The 19,278-nt window shown below is 42.4% G+C and overlaps 1 protein-coding gene and 1 long non-coding RNA gene across 2 annotated transcripts in view; one reads left to right on the forward strand and one right to left on the reverse strand.

Annotated features, from left to right (window-relative positions):
* Positions 1 to 1,693: 1,693 nt before the first annotated feature.
* LOC129501898 (uncharacterized) lies at positions 1,694 to 3,812 on the reverse strand. Its single transcript, XR_008662839.1, has 2 exons — positions 3,484 to 3,812; positions 1,694 to 2,891 (listed from the first exon to the last, which is right to left on the reverse strand). It is a non-coding gene; the product is annotated as an uncharacterized LOC129501898 (long non-coding RNA).
* The window catches only part of PRKG2 (protein kinase cGMP-dependent 2), a 102,711-nt gene continuing 86,874 nt past the window's right edge, over positions 3,442 to 19,278 (forward strand). The window contains exons 1-2 of the mRNA XM_055313229.1: positions 3,442 to 3,506; positions 13,120 to 13,593. Of these exons, the coding sequence (XP_055169204.1) occupies positions 13,133 to 13,593 (461 nt within the window). The 5' untranslated portion in view covers positions 3,442 to 3,506; positions 13,120 to 13,132. The remainder of the gene's footprint in view (positions 3,507 to 13,119; positions 13,594 to 19,278) is intronic.

The following is a 19,278-nucleotide window of genomic DNA, read 5'->3' on the forward strand; positions in this document are numbered from 1 at the left end:
TCCAGCTCAGTCCCTTGGATGCAGGCCCCTGTGACAAAGGGAAAGTAGGAAAAATCGAGAGATTCTTGTAAAATTCAAGGCTGCTTGGATACTTTCCCGAAATGCATGTAGCACGAAGACCTGCATTTTACCCTCCACATCTCCATGCACTACCTCTGAGCTTTGACGCCATGATAAACCTAGTGCTCTGGTGACAGTGTTTGGCAGAGATCATGACACGCAGTGGAGCAGAGGCATACTCAGTAGGAGAGAGTTTATTCATGAATACCATCCTGCACCACCAGTAGGCCCAGAGAAACCTCGCACAGGTGTCCTGGAGGACACTGTGTTCCTCAGGCAGTGACCTTAAGCCCGGGGACTTTGGCTTCTCACTCTCTTAGTAGGAGAAATGAAGATTTAGGCTCTGGAATAAGATAGATCAGCTCTGCAATTTCCTAGTTCTGTGAACTTGATCAAGTTACTTAACACTCTGAGTTTGCTTCCTGAAGTTGGCTTATCTCTTGGGATTGATAAAGTAAATGAGAAATTGCATGTATGCTTTTTACACATGGCAGTCAGACCACACCTGTCATTCCCCGTCTGAAGGATCCTCCTCCTCATCCCTTGCTAACTCTTACTCATCCTATGTTTTAAATGTTTTTTTTTTTTTTCAAAGAAGTCATCCTGGAGCCCCCTAGCAGACTCCAGATTACCTACCCAACATCCATTGCTTTCTCCTTTTTGTTTGAGTATCAACTCCTCAAAGGATGCAATTTTGAAAAGTTCAAGGGCAAAATCGGAAGAGCCTAAGTCAATGTTGGTAACCCTCCTTCCAGGCCTAGTGTTTGGGTGTAGACATGGGACTCAGTTTGGACTAATGACAGGTGAGAGGAGGTTGACTGGGAGATTCTAAGAAAGATTTGCTCACTCTTGAAAAGAGACACACTCTGCTACTATTGGGTTTTGTCAGGATTATCTGTGGTAAAAGGGGCTGCTCCAGCCGTCCTGGGACCACAGTGGAGGGGAGCAGACCTTGGTTCAGAGTTGGTGTGCTGGAACTAGAAGGGGGAGTAACAGAAACTGCCCGGGGCCTATCCTGACATCACTGAGGTGCTGAATCTACCAGCGAGAGCCTCTCAACCTTGGGACTTCTAGCCATATGAAACAGTAAATTTCCTTATCATTTAATATCTTTTAAACTAGCTTAATTATTAATTCCAGCCTTCTGCATCTAGACGATAACTTCATATTTTTTTTGCTCTCATATCATATTTTCTTGCATGGCACTTTTGGCATGTATGTTACTTCTGTGTTTATTGGTTTGATGTCTGATTCCCCCATCCCCCTACTGGATTGTAGATTTGAAAATTGCCAAGATCATATGTTGATCTTATTCATCATTGAATTCCCAGAGTGTAGCATTGTGCCGGATGCATAGGAGCTGCTTAAACACATTTGCTGAAAAAATGAAAAGGCTCAAACATGGTCACTTTTCTCCTTCTCCTCCTCACCATCCTCCTTGTTCTTCACAGCTCAGCACAGTATTGTTGCCGGAGGACAGGATCTCTGGGAAGGAGCTTACGTCCCCTCTCAAACTCTGACTAGATGGGTGACCCTGAGCAACAGCAGTACACCTACAGTTTTCAAGCTTTTGCCTCAAGGAACAGGAAGAAAATACACCTCACATGGTTGACCCAATATACACATATACACGTTTAACTGAAGCGAAAGATATACAGAGCGTATTTATTGTTACTATGCATGATGTACTCTGATATTTTTATTCCATTTCATTAGAAAAATGTGAACCCATTAATTAGCAATTCATTCTCCTCCCCCCACCCCCAATGGACTAAATGAATATAAGAACTTTGAAAGTCTGATTTCCTTCTTACTGTTAAACTGTTCGTCAAAATCCATTCTATGGACTTAGTTCATTATTACAGTGACTTAAAAGTGACTTAATTATTTTTCCTTTTCCTGTGGAATTCTTCCCAAGACCATCTCTTCTAGTTGGGCTGTTTTGAGGCCTGCATAAAATGGAAAGACTCTCACATATGCTCATGAAAAAGTACTTTGTACTTTTGCTTATTTTTCTTTTCAGTTAGCACAAAAAACCAAACAGGACTACATTCTTCCTTCTCTAAAATGTAATGGCCCCATTCAACATATTTTACGTGGGCCTCGTTTCTATATAAGTTTATGTATGTACTAGAGCAGACCAGTGTTACACGAGTCCCATTGCCACCATGTGGCTTATTTAAACCCCAAGAGAGTAGGGTTCCGACATTCTCTAGTGGCACAGTGAAAAATACAACCTCGCTGTACTTCCCATTCCTCAACACAGAAACTGCCCTTGTCTGTGGTGGATTTGCCAGTGAAATTCCTCTGGGGGCAGAAGGAAAGGGGAAAAGCCACACGAAGATCTCACAACTCCAGAGCACGGCAAATAATGCGGTGGGGGTACATATATATATATATATTTAGAAAACCGTAATGCAAGCCTGGGGGGGGCGGGGAACCCCACAAAACAAAACATGTAATCAAAAAGGCGACTGGGACAGCAGTACCAGCGGTTGATCAAGAAAGCTTCCTGCTAAAGGACTACAGATTCCCGAAGGTATCAGCTCTGTCCCTTGAAGCCACTGCCCCCGGCATCATGAGAATCGGCAAACTGGATGAAGTTAGGGCTCCAGAGTCCGGGAGGAGCGCGTCTCCAAGCTCCTCCGGGGTCACATGTCTCCTGGAAGGGCATCGGCGTGACCGAGGCGAGGCGAGCACGTCCAGGATGTGTGCCCCTGTTTGCGTTCTGGGAGGGCGGGCGAGGTGGCAGCGAGCTTGCAGGGGAAACAGTCTGGAGGGGAGGGAAAGGAACACGTCCCTGAACTTTCCTCTCCCCAAGTCCCACACATCTGAAATAGAAATAATAATAACATTAAAAAAAAAAACAAAACAGCTTTACAACCGCGGTGTTATCTCCCTACTTAAGCCGCCTCGCTCCGGCGGGCACGGGGTATAAAGTGCAGGCTGCGGCCCTCCGCGCTGGCTCGTCTCGGGAGTAAAGGTTGGGGCCGTGTGGGCGCGCGCGGGGGACCCCAGCTTTCGGGAAGCCGGCTCCCAGCTCTTCCACGCAGTAGCCCCGCTGACCCTCCCCCTCCTTCTCCTCCTCCCCTCCCTCTTCCCCTCCCTCCCTCCCTCTTTGCGTGCCTGCTCTGCACCGGCCCCCGCGGAGGGAGCCAGGCGGCAGCACCCAAGCCGCCGCAGCTCCAGCCCGCAGCGCGCTCGCCCGCGCCCGGATCCCACGTAGCCGGAGCAGCGGCGCCGCCAGCCCCGGGCCCGCGCCCCGCGCCCCCCGCGCCCCCGGCGCCCCGCGCCTCCTGCGCACCGCCCGAGCCCCCTGAGCTGCCCGGCGCTGGGTCGGGCGCCGCGGGCGGCTGGGGAGGGCGGCGGCGGACAGGACTCGGCGACGCAGGGGCGGCGGCGCCACGGTGACAAGCTGCGCACCTGGAAAGTTACCCGGCTGCGCGGTGAGGTTCGCGGGCGGAAGGCTCGGGCGCGGGGGGAGCGCGGGCGGGGACGCGGCCGGGGTGCGCGGTGCCTGCGGTGCCTGCGGTGCGTGCGGTGCCTGCGGTGCGTGCGGTGCCTGCGGTGCGTGCGGTGCGCGCCGCGCGCCTCCGTTCCACCCCCGCCGGCCTCGTGCCTGTGCTGCGCGTGGAAGTGCGCACGCCCTGCGTCCGCCTGGTGTGGCAGCCCGTCGTGGGCTCCCGGGGGCGAGGGAGGCTACTGGACTTTAAGGAGCTTGGCTCGGGGCGGGAGGGGAGAGCGCGGCCCCAGTGGGGATTGATTCCCCGGGGCGACCCTCCCCTCCCCTCCCCTCCCCTCCCCGAGCCGAGCAGCGCTGGCGACGGGCGCCCGGGGCCGGGGCTCGGCCGTGCGGTCAGGGCGTGCGCTCCTCGGCCAGCCGTGCGAGGCTGCTGGGGGACTTCGGGAGTCCTCGGGAACTTGTGTGGGGCTTCTGTGGCGCTCCCCGCACCGTGAGGCGCCGTCACGTTGCTTGCTCTGCATTTCCTGGTGAGGAAACAGGAGCAAGCAAACAAAAACAATCAATCATCCACTTAGGGGATGAGAGAGAAAGCAGTGGGCTCAAGTGTGAGAAGAACCAGGGCGCACGCAGATGGGTGGCAGTTGAGGCCAGAGATGAGACGAGAAGGAACAACTCGGGCAGAATTAACAGGTGGCGGGGTCGGATCGAAGTCTTGGTCTTCTCGGATCTTCACCTTGTTCTGGGAAGTTCCTAGGGGCTTTTTTTTTTATAAAGGAAGGGAGCGACATACAGCTGCCTCCCCCGCCCCTGTTCCTTACAAATTGTGCTCTCTTTTCTTTGCAAGCTTCTATCTGACCCCTAGACAAGGCGAGCATCCCACATGGCACACGGTATTTGGTGCCAGCACTCCCGTTTAGTTTGACACAGGAAAGGAGGAGTTAATGTAGTGGAGAATTCTCTTTGGAGAATGAGAGGCCCTTCTCTCTGCACGGAGACACTGTGTCACTGAGAATAAACAACGTAAAACGATGGTGCACAGAGATCGTCTGTTCCATGTGAAATACTTGACTCTAGTCTTCTGGAATCCTGACAAGTGAGGCTAATTCACTGCACAGTGAAGGCATATGTTGCTTGGATGTTGCCCAAATCTTTTGATCCCATATTGTCTTGCTTCCTGTAGGCCATTTTCCTATCAATTATTCCCTCTTCTCCTGTGTTTTCATTTTCTCTATCCTCACTGGTTCATTATTCTGGGCTTACAAATACTCTCAAGTTTCCACTGTTCTAAAAATCCATTTCCTGAACCAAGATACCATCTTGAAGTCCCTACTGTCAACGTCAGCTCTTCCCACGGTCCTCTGTAATCAGATTTCTATCCCAACTCTTGTGTGAGAAGCTAAATTCCATGCTTTTCCCTCTGATTTAATTTGCTTTGGAGTATCTGTGGGATGTGAACAGCAGCCTGCTCACCTCTTGAAAATCTTATCTTCCTGGTCTCTGTGATACTTTTCCTAGATCTTCTATTTGGACAACTATTCCTTCCCCATCTTTGTGTTTTACTTTTCCTCCTCTTCCTCTTCTTCTGTAAGTACTATCCATAGGTATTATCTAGATGTACATATATAACCACAGAGGCATTCCTTTTTTTTTCTCTCTGAGTAATTGCATCTACTAATGGGATTTCAAATTCCTATCTCTGTAAAGCAGTCTCTTGCCTTGACCTTCCTTTTTTTTTGCCACTACGTGCCAGACATTTCTACCTTGATGACATTCAGGCATCTCACGTTCAACATAGATAAATTCAGCTCCAGCACTGTCTCCATAAAGCATACTCATTCCCCTGACTTCAGTGTCACAGTACGCTCCCGTAGATGGTGCTCTCTTCATTTTTGAATGAATGAATGAATGAATGAGTTAATAGTATTGCCTTCTTCCAAGCCTTCTAAGATCAAAATATTGGAATCATTTTTTTATGTCCCTCTGTACACCCATTTACTCACCACACTGAGATGTAGCCCCTGCAGGATTCCTCCCATCACGCCCTTTTTTAAATTTTTTTTTTCTTTTTTACCATGAATCCATTCATATCCTCTCACTTTTACCAAAGCAATAGCTTCTTCTTATGGTATCTCTGGTTTTTCTTTCACATGTCATATAGGCCAGGATACTTTTCCTCTCCTCATTGCCAGTCTCCCGGGCATTTTCACCTACTACTTCAGCTTCAGCCTCTACTTAGGCTATCAGAGCCATATTTTCAGCTCCCCCTCCTGATTTTCTAGTCCCTCATGTCTTACTGCCTACTGAACTCCTCCACATTAGATTCCACAGGTCCTTCAAACTGAGAATGTCCAAAATTAAACTCATTGTCTTATCTCTCCAATCTGCTCCTCCTTTTGGTTAATGACATCACTTCTTACTTAGTTACCACAATGGAAAATTCCAAATCTTTGTTCTCTTTCTTCTTATCACCACTCAAATTCCATCAGCTATGATCTTCTGACCTACACCTATAAAATTACATTTTCTCTGTCTTGGCCTGTGTATCTGATACTCTAGCACCCAAAAATAGCTAAATGGAATACCATCACATTTGACAGTGAATATAGGCTATGTGGCATTTGTAAAAATCACTGTGAACATTCTGTTGGGTGGAGAGGCACTTCAAAGAGATAGTCAACCTCTGGAGTAGCTGAAACTGAAGCTCATATGACTGCCTGATAAGAGAAGATTACTCTCCAAACTAATATGCTGTGGGTAGAGAAAACACACAGTAGATTCAAAACTGAGCCCCAGGTCATCAGTCACAAGATGGGCAGATGCTTTTAATTGTGGCATTGATAGGGAATTGAGCTGTGCTCACAAGGGCAGCTCTTTGTGCTTTGCTCCAAGGAGAACAAATATACAAGAATTTGTATATTTAGCAAGGGTAATTATTTTATAAAAGAACTTGGGTGAAACAAAGTTAAGGATAGCACCAAATTCATCAGTTTCATATAGACTTAGAAGACTATTTATAAAAACCTGTGTAATTCAGTCCTCTGATTTCAGGGTAAGCTACCCACATCAAAAAAAGAGAATTGATACTACTTTTCATATTCACTGAAGGGAAGGAAATTGCAGAGTTGCCTATGGCCATAGCTTTTACCAAATTCCTGGTGATCATGTCTTTCTTTTCTGGCTACGGTGGAGTTGGTCCATTTTGATCTTGAGTTCAAGAAGTTCAAGACATGAGAATGGGGTTGGGACTTTGGCCTTACCCTGTCCTCATCACCTTTTACTTGAATTGGTGCAATAACCTCTTAGTTTGTTTCTCTCCCTCTAAACTCCTTTCCCTTCATTCCATATTTATGGCCAAGAAAATTATTTTTTTTTCTCAAGGACAAATCTGACCATATAACTTGAAAAAAAACCTGACCTGCACAAAAAGGCAGATACCATAACATGCCATATGAAGTTCTTCAGCATCTTATTCCTCCACTACACTTTCATGTCTCATTACTCTTCCTCCCATCGTGCATTTCAGCCTGTTTCCTGAATATGCTATTGGCTTTTTTTTTTTTGCATTCACTCCTTAATATGTGGGTTTTTTTAAAAAAATTAATAGACTTTAGTTTTTAGGGCAGTTTTAGATTTATAAAAAAATTAGGTGAAGGTCACAGAGAGTTTCCGTATGCTCCCTTGACCCTCCACCCCACTTCCATGGTCCCCTATTCTTAACATGTTGCATCAGTGTCCTACATTTGCTATAACTATTGAACCAGTATTGATACATGATTATTAACTAAGGTGCCTAGTTTACCATACGGTTCATTCTTTGTGTTGTACATTCTATAGGTTTGGACAACTGTATAAGACATGTGTCCACCGTCACAGCATCACGCAGTAGTTTCACTGCCCCCACATTCCTCTGTGCTTCTCCTATTCAGACCTCTCTCCATCTTCCCAAGTCCCTGCAACCACTGATCTTTTTAATGTCTCTAAGTTTTATCTTTCCCAGCATGTCATATAGTTAGAATCATGTGCTGTGTGGATTTTCCAGATTGACTTCTTTCACTTAGCAATAGGTATTTAAAATTCCTGCATGTCTTTTCGTGGCTTGATCATTACTACTTTTCAACCCTGAGTAATACCTGTGTAGGTATACCACAGTTTGTTTATCTGTATATTCACTGAAGGATATCCTGATTGCTTCCAGGTTGCGGCGGTTTTGAATAAAGCCACTGTAAACATCTATGTGCAGGTTTTGGTGTGGACATACATTTTCGTATCAGTTGAATCAATACCAAGGAATGTGATTGATGCATTATGTAATTATATAGCTTTATAAGAAACTCCCAATGAGTTTCTTTATAAGAAACTCATTTCCAGCTTTTGGTGTTGGCAGTGCTTGGATTTTAGGCATTCTGATAGGTGTCTAGTGGTATCTCACCGTTGGCTTAATTTGAGATTCTCTAATGACATACCGTGTTGTGCATCTTTTCATATCCTTATTTTCCATGTGTGTATCTTCTGTGGTGAGGTATCTGTTTATATTTTTGCCCATTTTTCCACTGGGTATTTGTTTTCTTATTGTGGAGTGTTAAGGGTTCTTTGTATATTTTGGATACTAGTCCTTTATTAGATATGTGCTTTGCAAATGCTTTCTTCCAGTCTGTGGCTTGTTCTAGCGTTCTCTCAACAGTGTCTTTGCAGAGCAGACGTTTTAAATGTTAACGAGGTCCACTTTATCAACTTTTTTCCTTTCATGGATTGTGCTTTTAGTTTTTTATCTAAAGAGCCATCACCAAACTGGGAATCAGTTCAATTTTTGCCTATATTGTCTGCTAGCAATTTTATAGTTTTGTGTTTTACTCTTAGGTCTTTGATACATTTGAGGATAATTTTTGTGAAAGATAGAAGAAGATCTGTGTCTAGATTCAAGTGTGTATGTGTGTTTGTATGGATGTCCAATTTGTTAAAAAATTATCCTTTTCCCATTGAACTGCTTTTGTTCCTTTGTCAAAGGTCAGTTAACTATATTTATATGGGTCTGTTTCTGAGCTCTATTATACACCATTGGTCTATTTGTCTATTCTTTCACTAATATCACATTGTCTTGATTACTGCAGCTTTATAGTACATTTTTCTCTTTTTTTAATTTTTTTTTACTTATTTATGATAGTCACAGAGAGAGAGAGAGAGAGAGAGAGAGAGAGAGAGAGAGAGAGAGAGAGAGGCAGAGACACAGGCAGAGGGAGAAGCAGGCTCCATGCCTCCATGCACCGGGAGCCCGACGTGGGATTCGATCCCGGATCTCCCGGATCGCGCCCTGGGCCAAAGGCAGGCGCCAAACCGCTGCGCCACCCAGGGATCCCTCTTTTTTTTTTTTTTTTTTAATAGTAAGTCTTGAAGTCTGGGTGTATCACCACTGTCTTTGTTCTCCTATAATATTGTGTTCATTTAGTACGTATTTTTTGATCAAAAAGTTTATCTAATCAGATGAGTTATTTTGTTGGGTAAATAATGGTAACAGTAATAATAATCATATTTAATATGGTTTATCTCATTTGGTCCTTTAACAACTCTACTGATATGCATAGTGATTTTATCCGCCCATGGCTTTATCTATGGGTCTGTCCATCTGTTCTGTTATTGACGCTCAAGCCCAAAATCATGGCCAAGGGCAGATACATACTAAGTGAAAGTGCTCTGAGACTCTGGCTCTGTGACCTTAGCCAGCACTATACCATCTCCCATATTTACAGATAAATATATTTATATCAGACTCCAGATGGGGGAGAGAGAGAAATAGATATTATCCAGATCAGAGCCAAGATTTTGGTTTCAAGCTACTCTAGGGCTGGAGGAAAAACAGACAACAAAGCCTAATTCCTCCCACGTTGGCTGCCAAGTATGAATCCACCTGCAAGAGACGTCATAGTCATTTTTGTTTCTTCTGTATCTTTTCTAGTTACTTCTTATATATGACATTTCTGACATTCTGACATTTCTGAAGTAGTGGTCAAATTAATGTAATAATAATTTAAAATTGTATATACTTTTCCTCTCTTCTTGTTAAATGCCACAGCTCATTCTACTCCTCTTGCCTGTTTCTGGATACAGAAGAATACTGCCTTCACAGTGAGCCATGTTTTTTTATTGCCCTTAAAGATACTTAGGCAGGCCCCTTTGGCTTAAGGATTACACTGCAATATGTGAAAATAGGTAGGGGCAGAGGCATTGTGAGGGAATGGCAAAGCTTGTGGAGTCCTTGGAGTCCTGGAACCTGGGCTGGGTCATTGATGACATTTCTGGTCTCCATGTTTAGGTGGAGTTTCCCTTATCAGGGAAGGTTGCCCAGGCTGTCCCAGAATCACTTCTTTTCTTAATGGAAGAGCTAAACCAGGCAGGGTAAGGTTCCCCCTCACCCCAGGGAATAATTGACATCTTTAAAGATCTCTTAACCAGAAGACATCCAGCATGCCAGACTTTGTTCCACTCAGCAGTGATCTCTTGTAGGGGTTTCCTCCTGGAACACTCAGTGCCAGTCCCTGGCCATACACTGTAAGAGCTACTTGGTGCCTGCTGTGTGCCAAACATTGCGCAGGATACCTTATAAACACAATCTTCATAATAACCCTATGAGCTGGATATAATTATATCCATTTTCTGGATGGGAAAACAGGATTCTTAAGTCATTTGTCAAAAGTCATACAGCTGGGAAAGGGCAGATTGGTTTTCTATGCTGGTTGGCCTGACTCCATTGTTCATGTTAAATTCTGATCTTCGTCTCCAAGCTCCTTTCTTATTACATCATGTCTTGCCCTCTAAGAATGACTCTAATAACCTATAGTTGCTAGATCAATGGAGCAACATCCTGAGTTGCTAGCAATATATTCTCCTTGTGGCTTAGCAATACATTTTGGAGAAATAGTTTATCTATCTTAGTGACTAATATAAGAAACAGAGTGAACCTAATTAGGTTTTGTGAAGCCAAGCACTTGAAGCTTTAGCTTAAGGAACAACAAAATTTAAATGAGTGAACTAAGAAATCAGACTTAGTATTGAGCCATTCAGTGATTTACTTACATATCTTAAATTAGTTACTTGAAAGATGAGTTAGTTACTCTCATTTCACCCATCTTTGGAATTCTAAATAGCTGGAAAGATTTATATAGCTTCTGAACTGTCTTCATTAAAACCAGAGAAGAGTTGGTGTTTTGGGAGAGTTTAACACCTGCCTAATTGTGTTTCAAGTTTGTAAAATTATTGGATTGGAACAGGATATTTTGAATACCATACATAGAGCAAAAATGATTCTAAGTCTTTTCATGTTTAAAATGCTGGAACTGTTTTCTCTGTCAAATTTGATTGCAAATTCATGAAGTTATGCCCCTGATATAGTACATGACACTTAGTTCGGTCTTAGTAAACAATGGTTTCATGAATAAAAAATGAGTTTAATATTACATTTAAAAGTTTTTATGTTCATTTTTCTTTATAAGGCAATTCCTTTTCCTCTGACCAGTCCTCTCCCTCCACCCTTCCTTGGTTGGGAATGCTTGTTCATGGACCTAAAAAGCATGTCTAGAAAATGGCTCACTGCCACATGTTAAAAACTTGTGCACATATTAATTTAAGATGCCTCTAGGAGCACCCATCTCCTGTCTGTCATTCATAATCACATTCAAGTTTATTTCTAGGTCCCAGTCTAACATCTTCTGAATTGCTTATTTGGACACGAGGTTGTCCAGGGCCACTTCTTTGAATTCTAGTCTCCTCAACCTTATATATTCTTAATACATAAGAATATTAAATGCTGCCAAGTCAAGAGAAACTTAAAGGTTAAAGCTGCCACATCTCTGCAACATAGCAAGGCAATTCTCTGGAGGCTAATGTTTATTAATGACTACTCTGAACCCAAATTCTATGAGGAATATCTGGGTATTGCAAGATTATTTCTATAAGCACATTTATTTTCTCTTTGCACCATCCATCTTAGGCGATGTGCATTGGCTATTTGGTTGCATCTGCTGGAGATTTAGAGGCTGTTTTACATCTTTCCATCTATGCCTTTATTGTGGTGGAGGTCACAGTTATTCTGGAGGAGCTAATGAAATCAGTCTAAGCATTTCTTTTCTCCTTGAGTTTGAAAGTTGGAGAGAGAGAGAGGCAAGAATGTGTGGTTTATGTAACTACAAGGTTTCATCTAGCTCTTCGGATATTATATAATGAGAAGTAATTTACACTTAGTTTACAAGTGTTATAATGCTTCTTGAGTTACGGCTGTCAAAAAGTGCAAGTGCAGAATATCAAGTTTATATTTAAACTAAAAAGCCTAAAAAGACTTAAACCTTACGAGAAATAATCAAAGCAGCATTTTCCAAACTCCCCCTTCAAATTCTCCTTTTTGGTTTTGCTTATGTGTGCTTATTATCTGCAGGTGATTTTAAAAAAATTTCATTGAATTGGATTCGGTAAACCTGATTTATCTTCCACCATAAGCAATAATATCAAAGAAATCACAACTTTGTGGGGCCAATTATTTATATTTCTAAGCAATGTTAAACACATAGCTTTGAACGAAAAAATCCATTCTGAATCAACTAAAACCACCCTGATAATCCTGATTTATGTATCACATCCTGAAATCTGCTGGGTTAGGGACTTACTTTGGGGCCTACCTTGAGAATATTCTTAATAGGAGAAGAATGGAGCCTTGCACCATACATCATCATTTTTGGACAACTTTGGCTTTAGGATATAATAAAAGATGTCAAAGAATTCCCATACCTGAGCAGCCCGGGTGGATCAGTGGCTTGGCGCCACCTTCAGCCCAGGGTGTGGTCCTGGAGACCAGGGATCGAGTCCCACGTCGGGCTCCCTGCATGGAATGGAGCCTGCTTCTCCCTCTCCCTCTGCTTGTGTCTGTGCCTCTCTCTCTCTCTCTTTGTGTCTCTCATGAATAAATTAAAAAAAAAATTAAAAAAAAAGAATTCCCATACCTCTCTTTTACTTTCTAGTGACTGCCACCCAGAACTTTTTAACAGCAAGCGCTATCAGAAAAACAAAACATAGAAGGTATATACAACAGGAGAAAGGTGTTAATTAAGCAACAGCAACTCAGTCTGATCCAGAGGAAGAATGCAGATGCGCTGTTTTATAAATCAGGGAATAGTTTCTTGCTGTAGCTACACGGGGAGCAGGGAGAGTGGTGACATGTCCAAGCCTCTGCTTCTGTAGCTGCTCATTTGTGCTGCATCTTTGCCATGCCGACATCCAGATTGCATTTTGGTTTTGATGCATTTGACGGCTGTCCAGGGACAACAGCCAGAGAGAAGAGCAGGTAACTCAGGCCACTTGTGCAAAATGCTTAGGTGTGACGCCTGTGCCATCAAAGGGACAGGGAAGAATGAAACCAAGTGCCAGCTCATACAGACATAAAGGAAATCAGTCAATAGCTTTCCTTCTGGAAGAGGGGGAATTTATTGCTTATCAAACGATGGTGGCTGTGTTTCTATTCATGAAACCGATCAGAATGAAGCGGGGGTTGGGGGGCGGCTGGGGGGTGGTGACACTCCACCAGGTAATTCCCCACTCTCTCTGCCCTCTCTCAGGTCCTTGAGCAAAATGGGAAATGGTTCAGTGAAACCCAAACATCCTAAGCATCCCGATGGCCACCCGGGGAACCTCAGTACGCACGCGCTGCGGAGCAAGGTGGTAGAGCTGGAGAGAGAGCTGAGGAGGAAGGAGGCTGAGATCCAGGAGCGGGAATACCACTTGAAGGAGCTTCGGGAACAGCTGTCGAGGCAGACAGCGGCCGTCGCGGAGCTCACGGAGGAGCTCCAGAACAAGTGCATCCAGCTGAACAAGCTTCAGGATGTGGTGCACCTGCAGGGAGGAAGCCTGCCGCAGGCCTCTCCGGATAAAGTGCCTCTTGAGGTGCACCGCAAGGCCTCAGGATTGGTGTCCCTTCATAGCAGGAGGGGGGCAAAAGCTGGAGTGTCTGCTGAGCCAACAAGCCGAACCTATGACCTCAATAAACCCCCCGAATTTTCTTTTGAGAAAGCCAGAGTCAGAAAGGACTCCAGGTAAGAAGTTAACCCCACTCTTTGACTCCAAGAGCTTTGATATCACATCTAAGACGAGGGTGAGAGTTTTTAGGCTGCCTCAGTGGCCAAGAGATAATAACCCTTGCAGACTTGGAGACCGAGGGTTGGCTAAAATGAGTCTGCTGTGGAAAAGGCTCTCCCTTAGGCAGAACTTTCCTGTAAATCAGGAATGGCGCTTTACCCGGACATTGGTTTGTGATATGTATAACTGAGGAGCTGAGTTTATGGAAGGCATGTCCATTCTCTGGAAAACCCTAGGGGAGTCCACAGAAAGTCTTAGAAGTCTGGCCTTCTCTCTCTGTCCAGAGGAGTGGACTTAAAAGTGTGCACAAATCACAGTGAATTATGAGTGTGTGTAGCAAAAACCATGTGCTAGCACTTAGTCTGCAGGCATCATGAAAAAGGAATAAGTTGGATCCTAAGAGGGGGATGAGTTCATTCACCCATCCCACAGTTTAAGGCACTGTGTTAGATGCTTAACGCATGTTAGTGAGCAGACAGGCACAGAGCATTTCTCATGGGGAGAAGGTCTACACAAAAACAAGTAGACATTGTGTAATCATCATTTGGGACAAATGGTATGATGGAAACCAACAGTATAGTAGTGGTGTCTGTGATTAGGGGGAGAGAAAGGCAGGAGGCAACAGAATTTGGATTGTCCTGGAGGCCTGGCCAAGGAGGTGACCTTTACCTGAGACTGAAAGGAGGGAAAGAAGCATAGATTAGGTGGAAAGGGCCTTGCAGGCAGAGGAACAAAGAAAAGATTAATTTTCAAAATAAAGATTTTTATAAGAAATTATAAATGTTTATGACAGTATTCTTTTTTTAAAAAATTTTTTATTGGAGTTCAATTTGCCAACATTTAGCATAACACCCAGTGCTCATCCCGCCAAGTGCCCCCCTCAGTGCCCATCACCCAATCACCCCAATCCCCCACCTACCTCCCTTTCCACTACCCCTTGTTCGTTTCCCAGAGTTAGGTGTCTCTCATGTTTTGTATGACAGCATTCTTGTATGTGCGTGTATGTGTGCATGTCTGGGCATGGCACGTGTTTATACATTTTTTTCTAACTGAAGGTTGAATTTCCTAACCAGAAAAGATTAACTAGAGTCATCCCAAGTTGGGGTCTGTTTTCTGCATTATTTTAAAATGAATGAATACTTATTAGTTGAAATTAGATCTTTTGCCTTGATAATATCTTGGCTGAGCCTGGATCTCTCTTGGCAAAATGGAAGAGTTGTGAATTTAAAACAAATTTTAACTTATTCATAAACATAAGTCATATAAATCAACATAAAACTTCTGACTTAAACAAATAAATGATGAATTTTGACAACAGGATTACGAAGGGAGGTTTAATTCATCAGTTTGTTGACAGTCACATAGTGAGGGATCAATAAATATTTGCTAAGGAAACAAGTCATGCTGGGTTATTAATCATAATACCCTGAGGCTGAAAGAAATCTGATTAATATTAGAGTTCAGAAGAATTTGTGGTAAAAAAAGAGAAGGTTTGCTATAAGCTGAGGGTTTTATTATTAGTTGGTTTAGAAAGGTCTTATCTATCCCCTTTGCAAAACTAGTGTTTATTTTTAATGGTGTGGATTTGTGCTTGTTTTACAAAAATTAGATATCATCTAGTCTCTTTTGATATAACAGAGATATGCATATAGAGTTAATACTCCATGTTATGTAGTATATTGCTGTATTTATGTAAACACAGTGTATTATTTACCCACAAAAAATCTTTCAAATAGGAATGTTCTTGTATATCTGAGAGAAGCATTCATCTTCATTCACCGTCTTCCTACATATTCTACCAAATTTCTCTTTAGCAAATATTATGTTTAATTCTTTTGTTCCAAAGACTTGGCCATCTTGAGGCAGAAAACCCTTCTCCTGGCTTTAGGTAACTGAACAAACCAAGATACACACATTCCTTTGTATAAAATTTTTTCTTTGTATTGCTTTGTTAGCTCTATTATAATCAGGAAAAGAAAATCAGGAGTTAGGTACAGTCAATTTCTGGACCAGACCACCTATCTATAATGAGTGGGATATTAGAGAGAAGACATTAGATCTCTTGAATAGGATTAACAATGATTGTCCTTATCATGAAGGCAAGCCAGATGGGTACAAGTCTACGTTGAGATCATGATGAAGAAATAGGCCAATAGGTTTTATTTATTTATTTATTTATTTATTCATTCATTCATTATTTATTCATTCATTCACTCATTAATTCATATCTTCTCATTCATTGAGAGATAGAGAGAGGGAGCACAAGCAGGGGGAGAGGCAGAAGCAGGGAGCCCCATGTAAAACTCCATCCCAGGACCTTGGGATCAAGACCTGAGCTGAAGGCAGATGCTTAACCAACTGAGCCACCCAGATACCCTGCTAATGGATTTTTTTAATGGATAAGTCCTGAAGAGACCAGACTAGATCATCCCTGACTTAAGAGTCCCCATATACTTTCATAAAGCCTTGTGGTTCTAAATTGAAAAAAAAAAAAAGAATTTAGGGACCACTGTTTTTTTTTTATTGATTGGTTTGTGCTTCAGGTTCCCTTGCAGAAGGTTTTACCTCAATTTTTTCTTACAATTTCCCTTGCAGATGTCTTTCTTCTTATGTTTGGAATAACTGGCTAAGTATAGAGAACTAACATCAAGTCCGAGATTTTAAATTTTCCAGTTTTTTTAAAGTACTTAATATTACAATTCATTTTCCAGTTTCAAATATTCTACTTTTAGAGAAAAGCCCCAAGTAAACTTCGGATGTTTTTATGTATCTTTTACACAGTCTATCAGAAATTTTGGAAGAAACAATTTTCTAGAAATCTGAGCCTTAGAGAAGATGGGAACATCATTAACTGATAAAAGGATGGCATATAGCACTCATTGGTTTGGCTACTTTTCCAAACAGATATTAGAGGGTTTAAAGTATCAGTCAAAATGTTTCCTTTATTTATTTTTAAATTCTCATGACTTACATGTTGAACTTTATTTATAAAATTTCCTGGCTGAATTTATGACTAAATTTGTTCCCATTAATATGTGTCAACAACATTTTGGAATCCTTCCCTCTGTGCTGAGTCAGAAAACCATTGAATGGCTTTTCAGTCTTTTTGTCAAAAAGGATGTCTCTTTAATTAAGTACAGGACTTAATAGTGAGCAAGAAAGCGAGGGAAGATTCCCAGCCCTTTTGCAATCAACAACATGAGGGAGATATGAATACTGATGGAAACCATAAAATAACATGGGGGGAATGATAGATTTGAAATTTGAAGATTCAGATTCAGTAATTCGTGAGAAACTGTAAAACCCATGCTCATAAGTCTGTGAGCTTGCTGGGACTCCATGCTCAAATATATTGTAAATGGCAAGTGAACTTCTTCAACTGCTAGGCAGCTCACTCATGCCAGCTTTGTTGTCCTGAACCCATCAAGTGTTCCTGTAGGGTCTGAAGGGATAGCTTAAACTGTATAGATGTACCTCCTTGGTTTATATGGAAGAACGTACATGCTCTAATAACATTGGGAAACTCATCATTCTGTGCTGTTCAGTAGCACTTTCTACAACGATGGACGTGTTCTATAATCTGTTTTGTTCAGTGCGGTTAGCCAATAGCAAAATGTGGCTGTGAGCACTGAAAATATGGCTAGTGACACTGAGGAATGGAATTTTTATTTTAATTAACTTTAAAATTAAATAGCCACATGTGTCTAGTGACTACTGTATTGGATATTGCAGTTCTAGGTTATGTACTGTGTTTTAATTGAAGTAGAGTTGACACAAAATGTTATATTAGTTTTAGGTATACAGCATAATGATTTGACAACTCTATAAGTAATGCCATGCTCACCAGAGTGTAGCTTCCATCTGTTGCCTATACAGGGCTATTACAATACCATTCACTACCTTCCCTATGCTATACCTTTCATCCCTGTGACTTATTCTTTGCAGAATGGGAAGGCTGTACTTCCCACTTCCCTTCATCCATTCCTCACCCTTCTCTTTTTTTGCAATTACCTATTTGTTCTTTGTACTTCTGGGTTTGTATCTGTTTGTTTGTTCTGCTTTGTTTTTTAGATTCTACATGTAAGTAAAATTATATAGTATTTGCCTTTCTCTGTTGCCTTATTTCACTTAGCATGATACCCTCTAGTTCTATCCATAAATGACAAAATCACATTCTTTTTTATGGTTGAGTAGTATTCCACTGCATGTGTGTGTGTGTGTGTTTGTGTGTGTGTGTGTATCACATTTCTTTATCCATTCATCTATTGATGGATACTTAGGTTAGATACTTCCATATCTCGGCTATTGTAGAAAATGGTGCAATAAACAAAGAGGTGTACATATCTTTTCAAATTAGTGTTTTCATTTTCTTTGGGTATAATCCCAATGGTGCAATCACTGGATTATATGGTATTTTTATTTTAATTATTTGAGGAGTCTCCATACTGTTTTCCATAGTGGTTGCACCAACTTACATTCTTAACCAACAGTGCACAAGGGTTCCCTTTTCTCCGCATCCTCACCAATTATTGTTATTTCTTGTCTCTTTGATACTGGCCATTCTGACAGGTGAAAGGTGATACCTTATTGTGGCTTTGATTTGCATTTCTCTGATGATTAGTGATTTTGGATGTCTTGTGTGTTGGCCATTTGTATATCTTCTTTGGAAATAGACTGCATGTTTTTGACTGGAACTGCTATTTCCTGAGATGGGAATTATGACCCAGAGAAGGTTGGGAAATCTATATAGACAACATAGGACCTGTGTTTGGTTTTAGGACAAAGCCACAGGAAAAGAGAATGTGCCTGTCAGATTGAAGCAGGCACAATGTGGGATTACTCTTAAACTGCACTGAGCCTGCAGTATATCATAGCCTTTTGTGACTTGGCTTTGTATCCACTGACCATTTTTGATCTTCAGAGGCATACGACTATGTGGGCATATAGCCTGTTTCTATTACAGATACTCGCCTTACTGAAGCATCATAAATCATGATGAGTCAGAGCACTACAGTATATCAAGTGCTCTGATTTCTGATTTAAATTTATTATGGTGAACAGTGGAAGATTTAGAGATCGAAGAACCTGATAGATTATTTCATGCTACCCCCTTTACTGGAGAAGGGGAGGAGACAGAGGCAGGGGAGTTGCAGAATATGCCAATGTAAGTGGCAGAGCTAAGATTAGAATCCAAGATTCTTGACCTTGAGACCAGTACTTTTCCTAGTGTTCTTAGAACTTCCCACAAAAATCAAAGGCCTCAAGTCAGACAGTTTGGGCACCAGTCTGCTTTATTTTGACATGCCTTACTGATTGGTAGGAGGAACAGTGGTGCTTCCTGGCTTTTGCCAAGCAGAGTTGAGCAGCGCATAATCACTACATCAATGTTCACCAAGTGCTGGATCCTCAGAGCTCAGGCCTGTGTGAAAAGGATAGGGGGAATGGGTTTGATCCACCTGATAGCACAGACTGTGATATCTGTAGAGGGACAAGAATGGGTCCCCATATGAGTACAGTGCTTCTCAAGACCGAGAACCGAATATCAGTGACAAAGGAGGGCGAGAAAGAGTTCAGATAGCATTTCTGTCCATGTCTGACCTGCCTTGAGCACCAAGACAACCATGTATTCAGAGGTCAGACCT

The sequence above is a fragment of the Nyctereutes procyonoides genome, unplaced genomic scaffold (assembly GCF_905146905.1).
Source record: "Nyctereutes procyonoides isolate TBG_1078 unplaced genomic scaffold, NYPRO_anot_genome, whole genome shotgun sequence".
Taxonomy (NCBI): domain Eukaryota; kingdom Metazoa; phylum Chordata; class Mammalia; order Carnivora; family Canidae; genus Nyctereutes; species Nyctereutes procyonoides.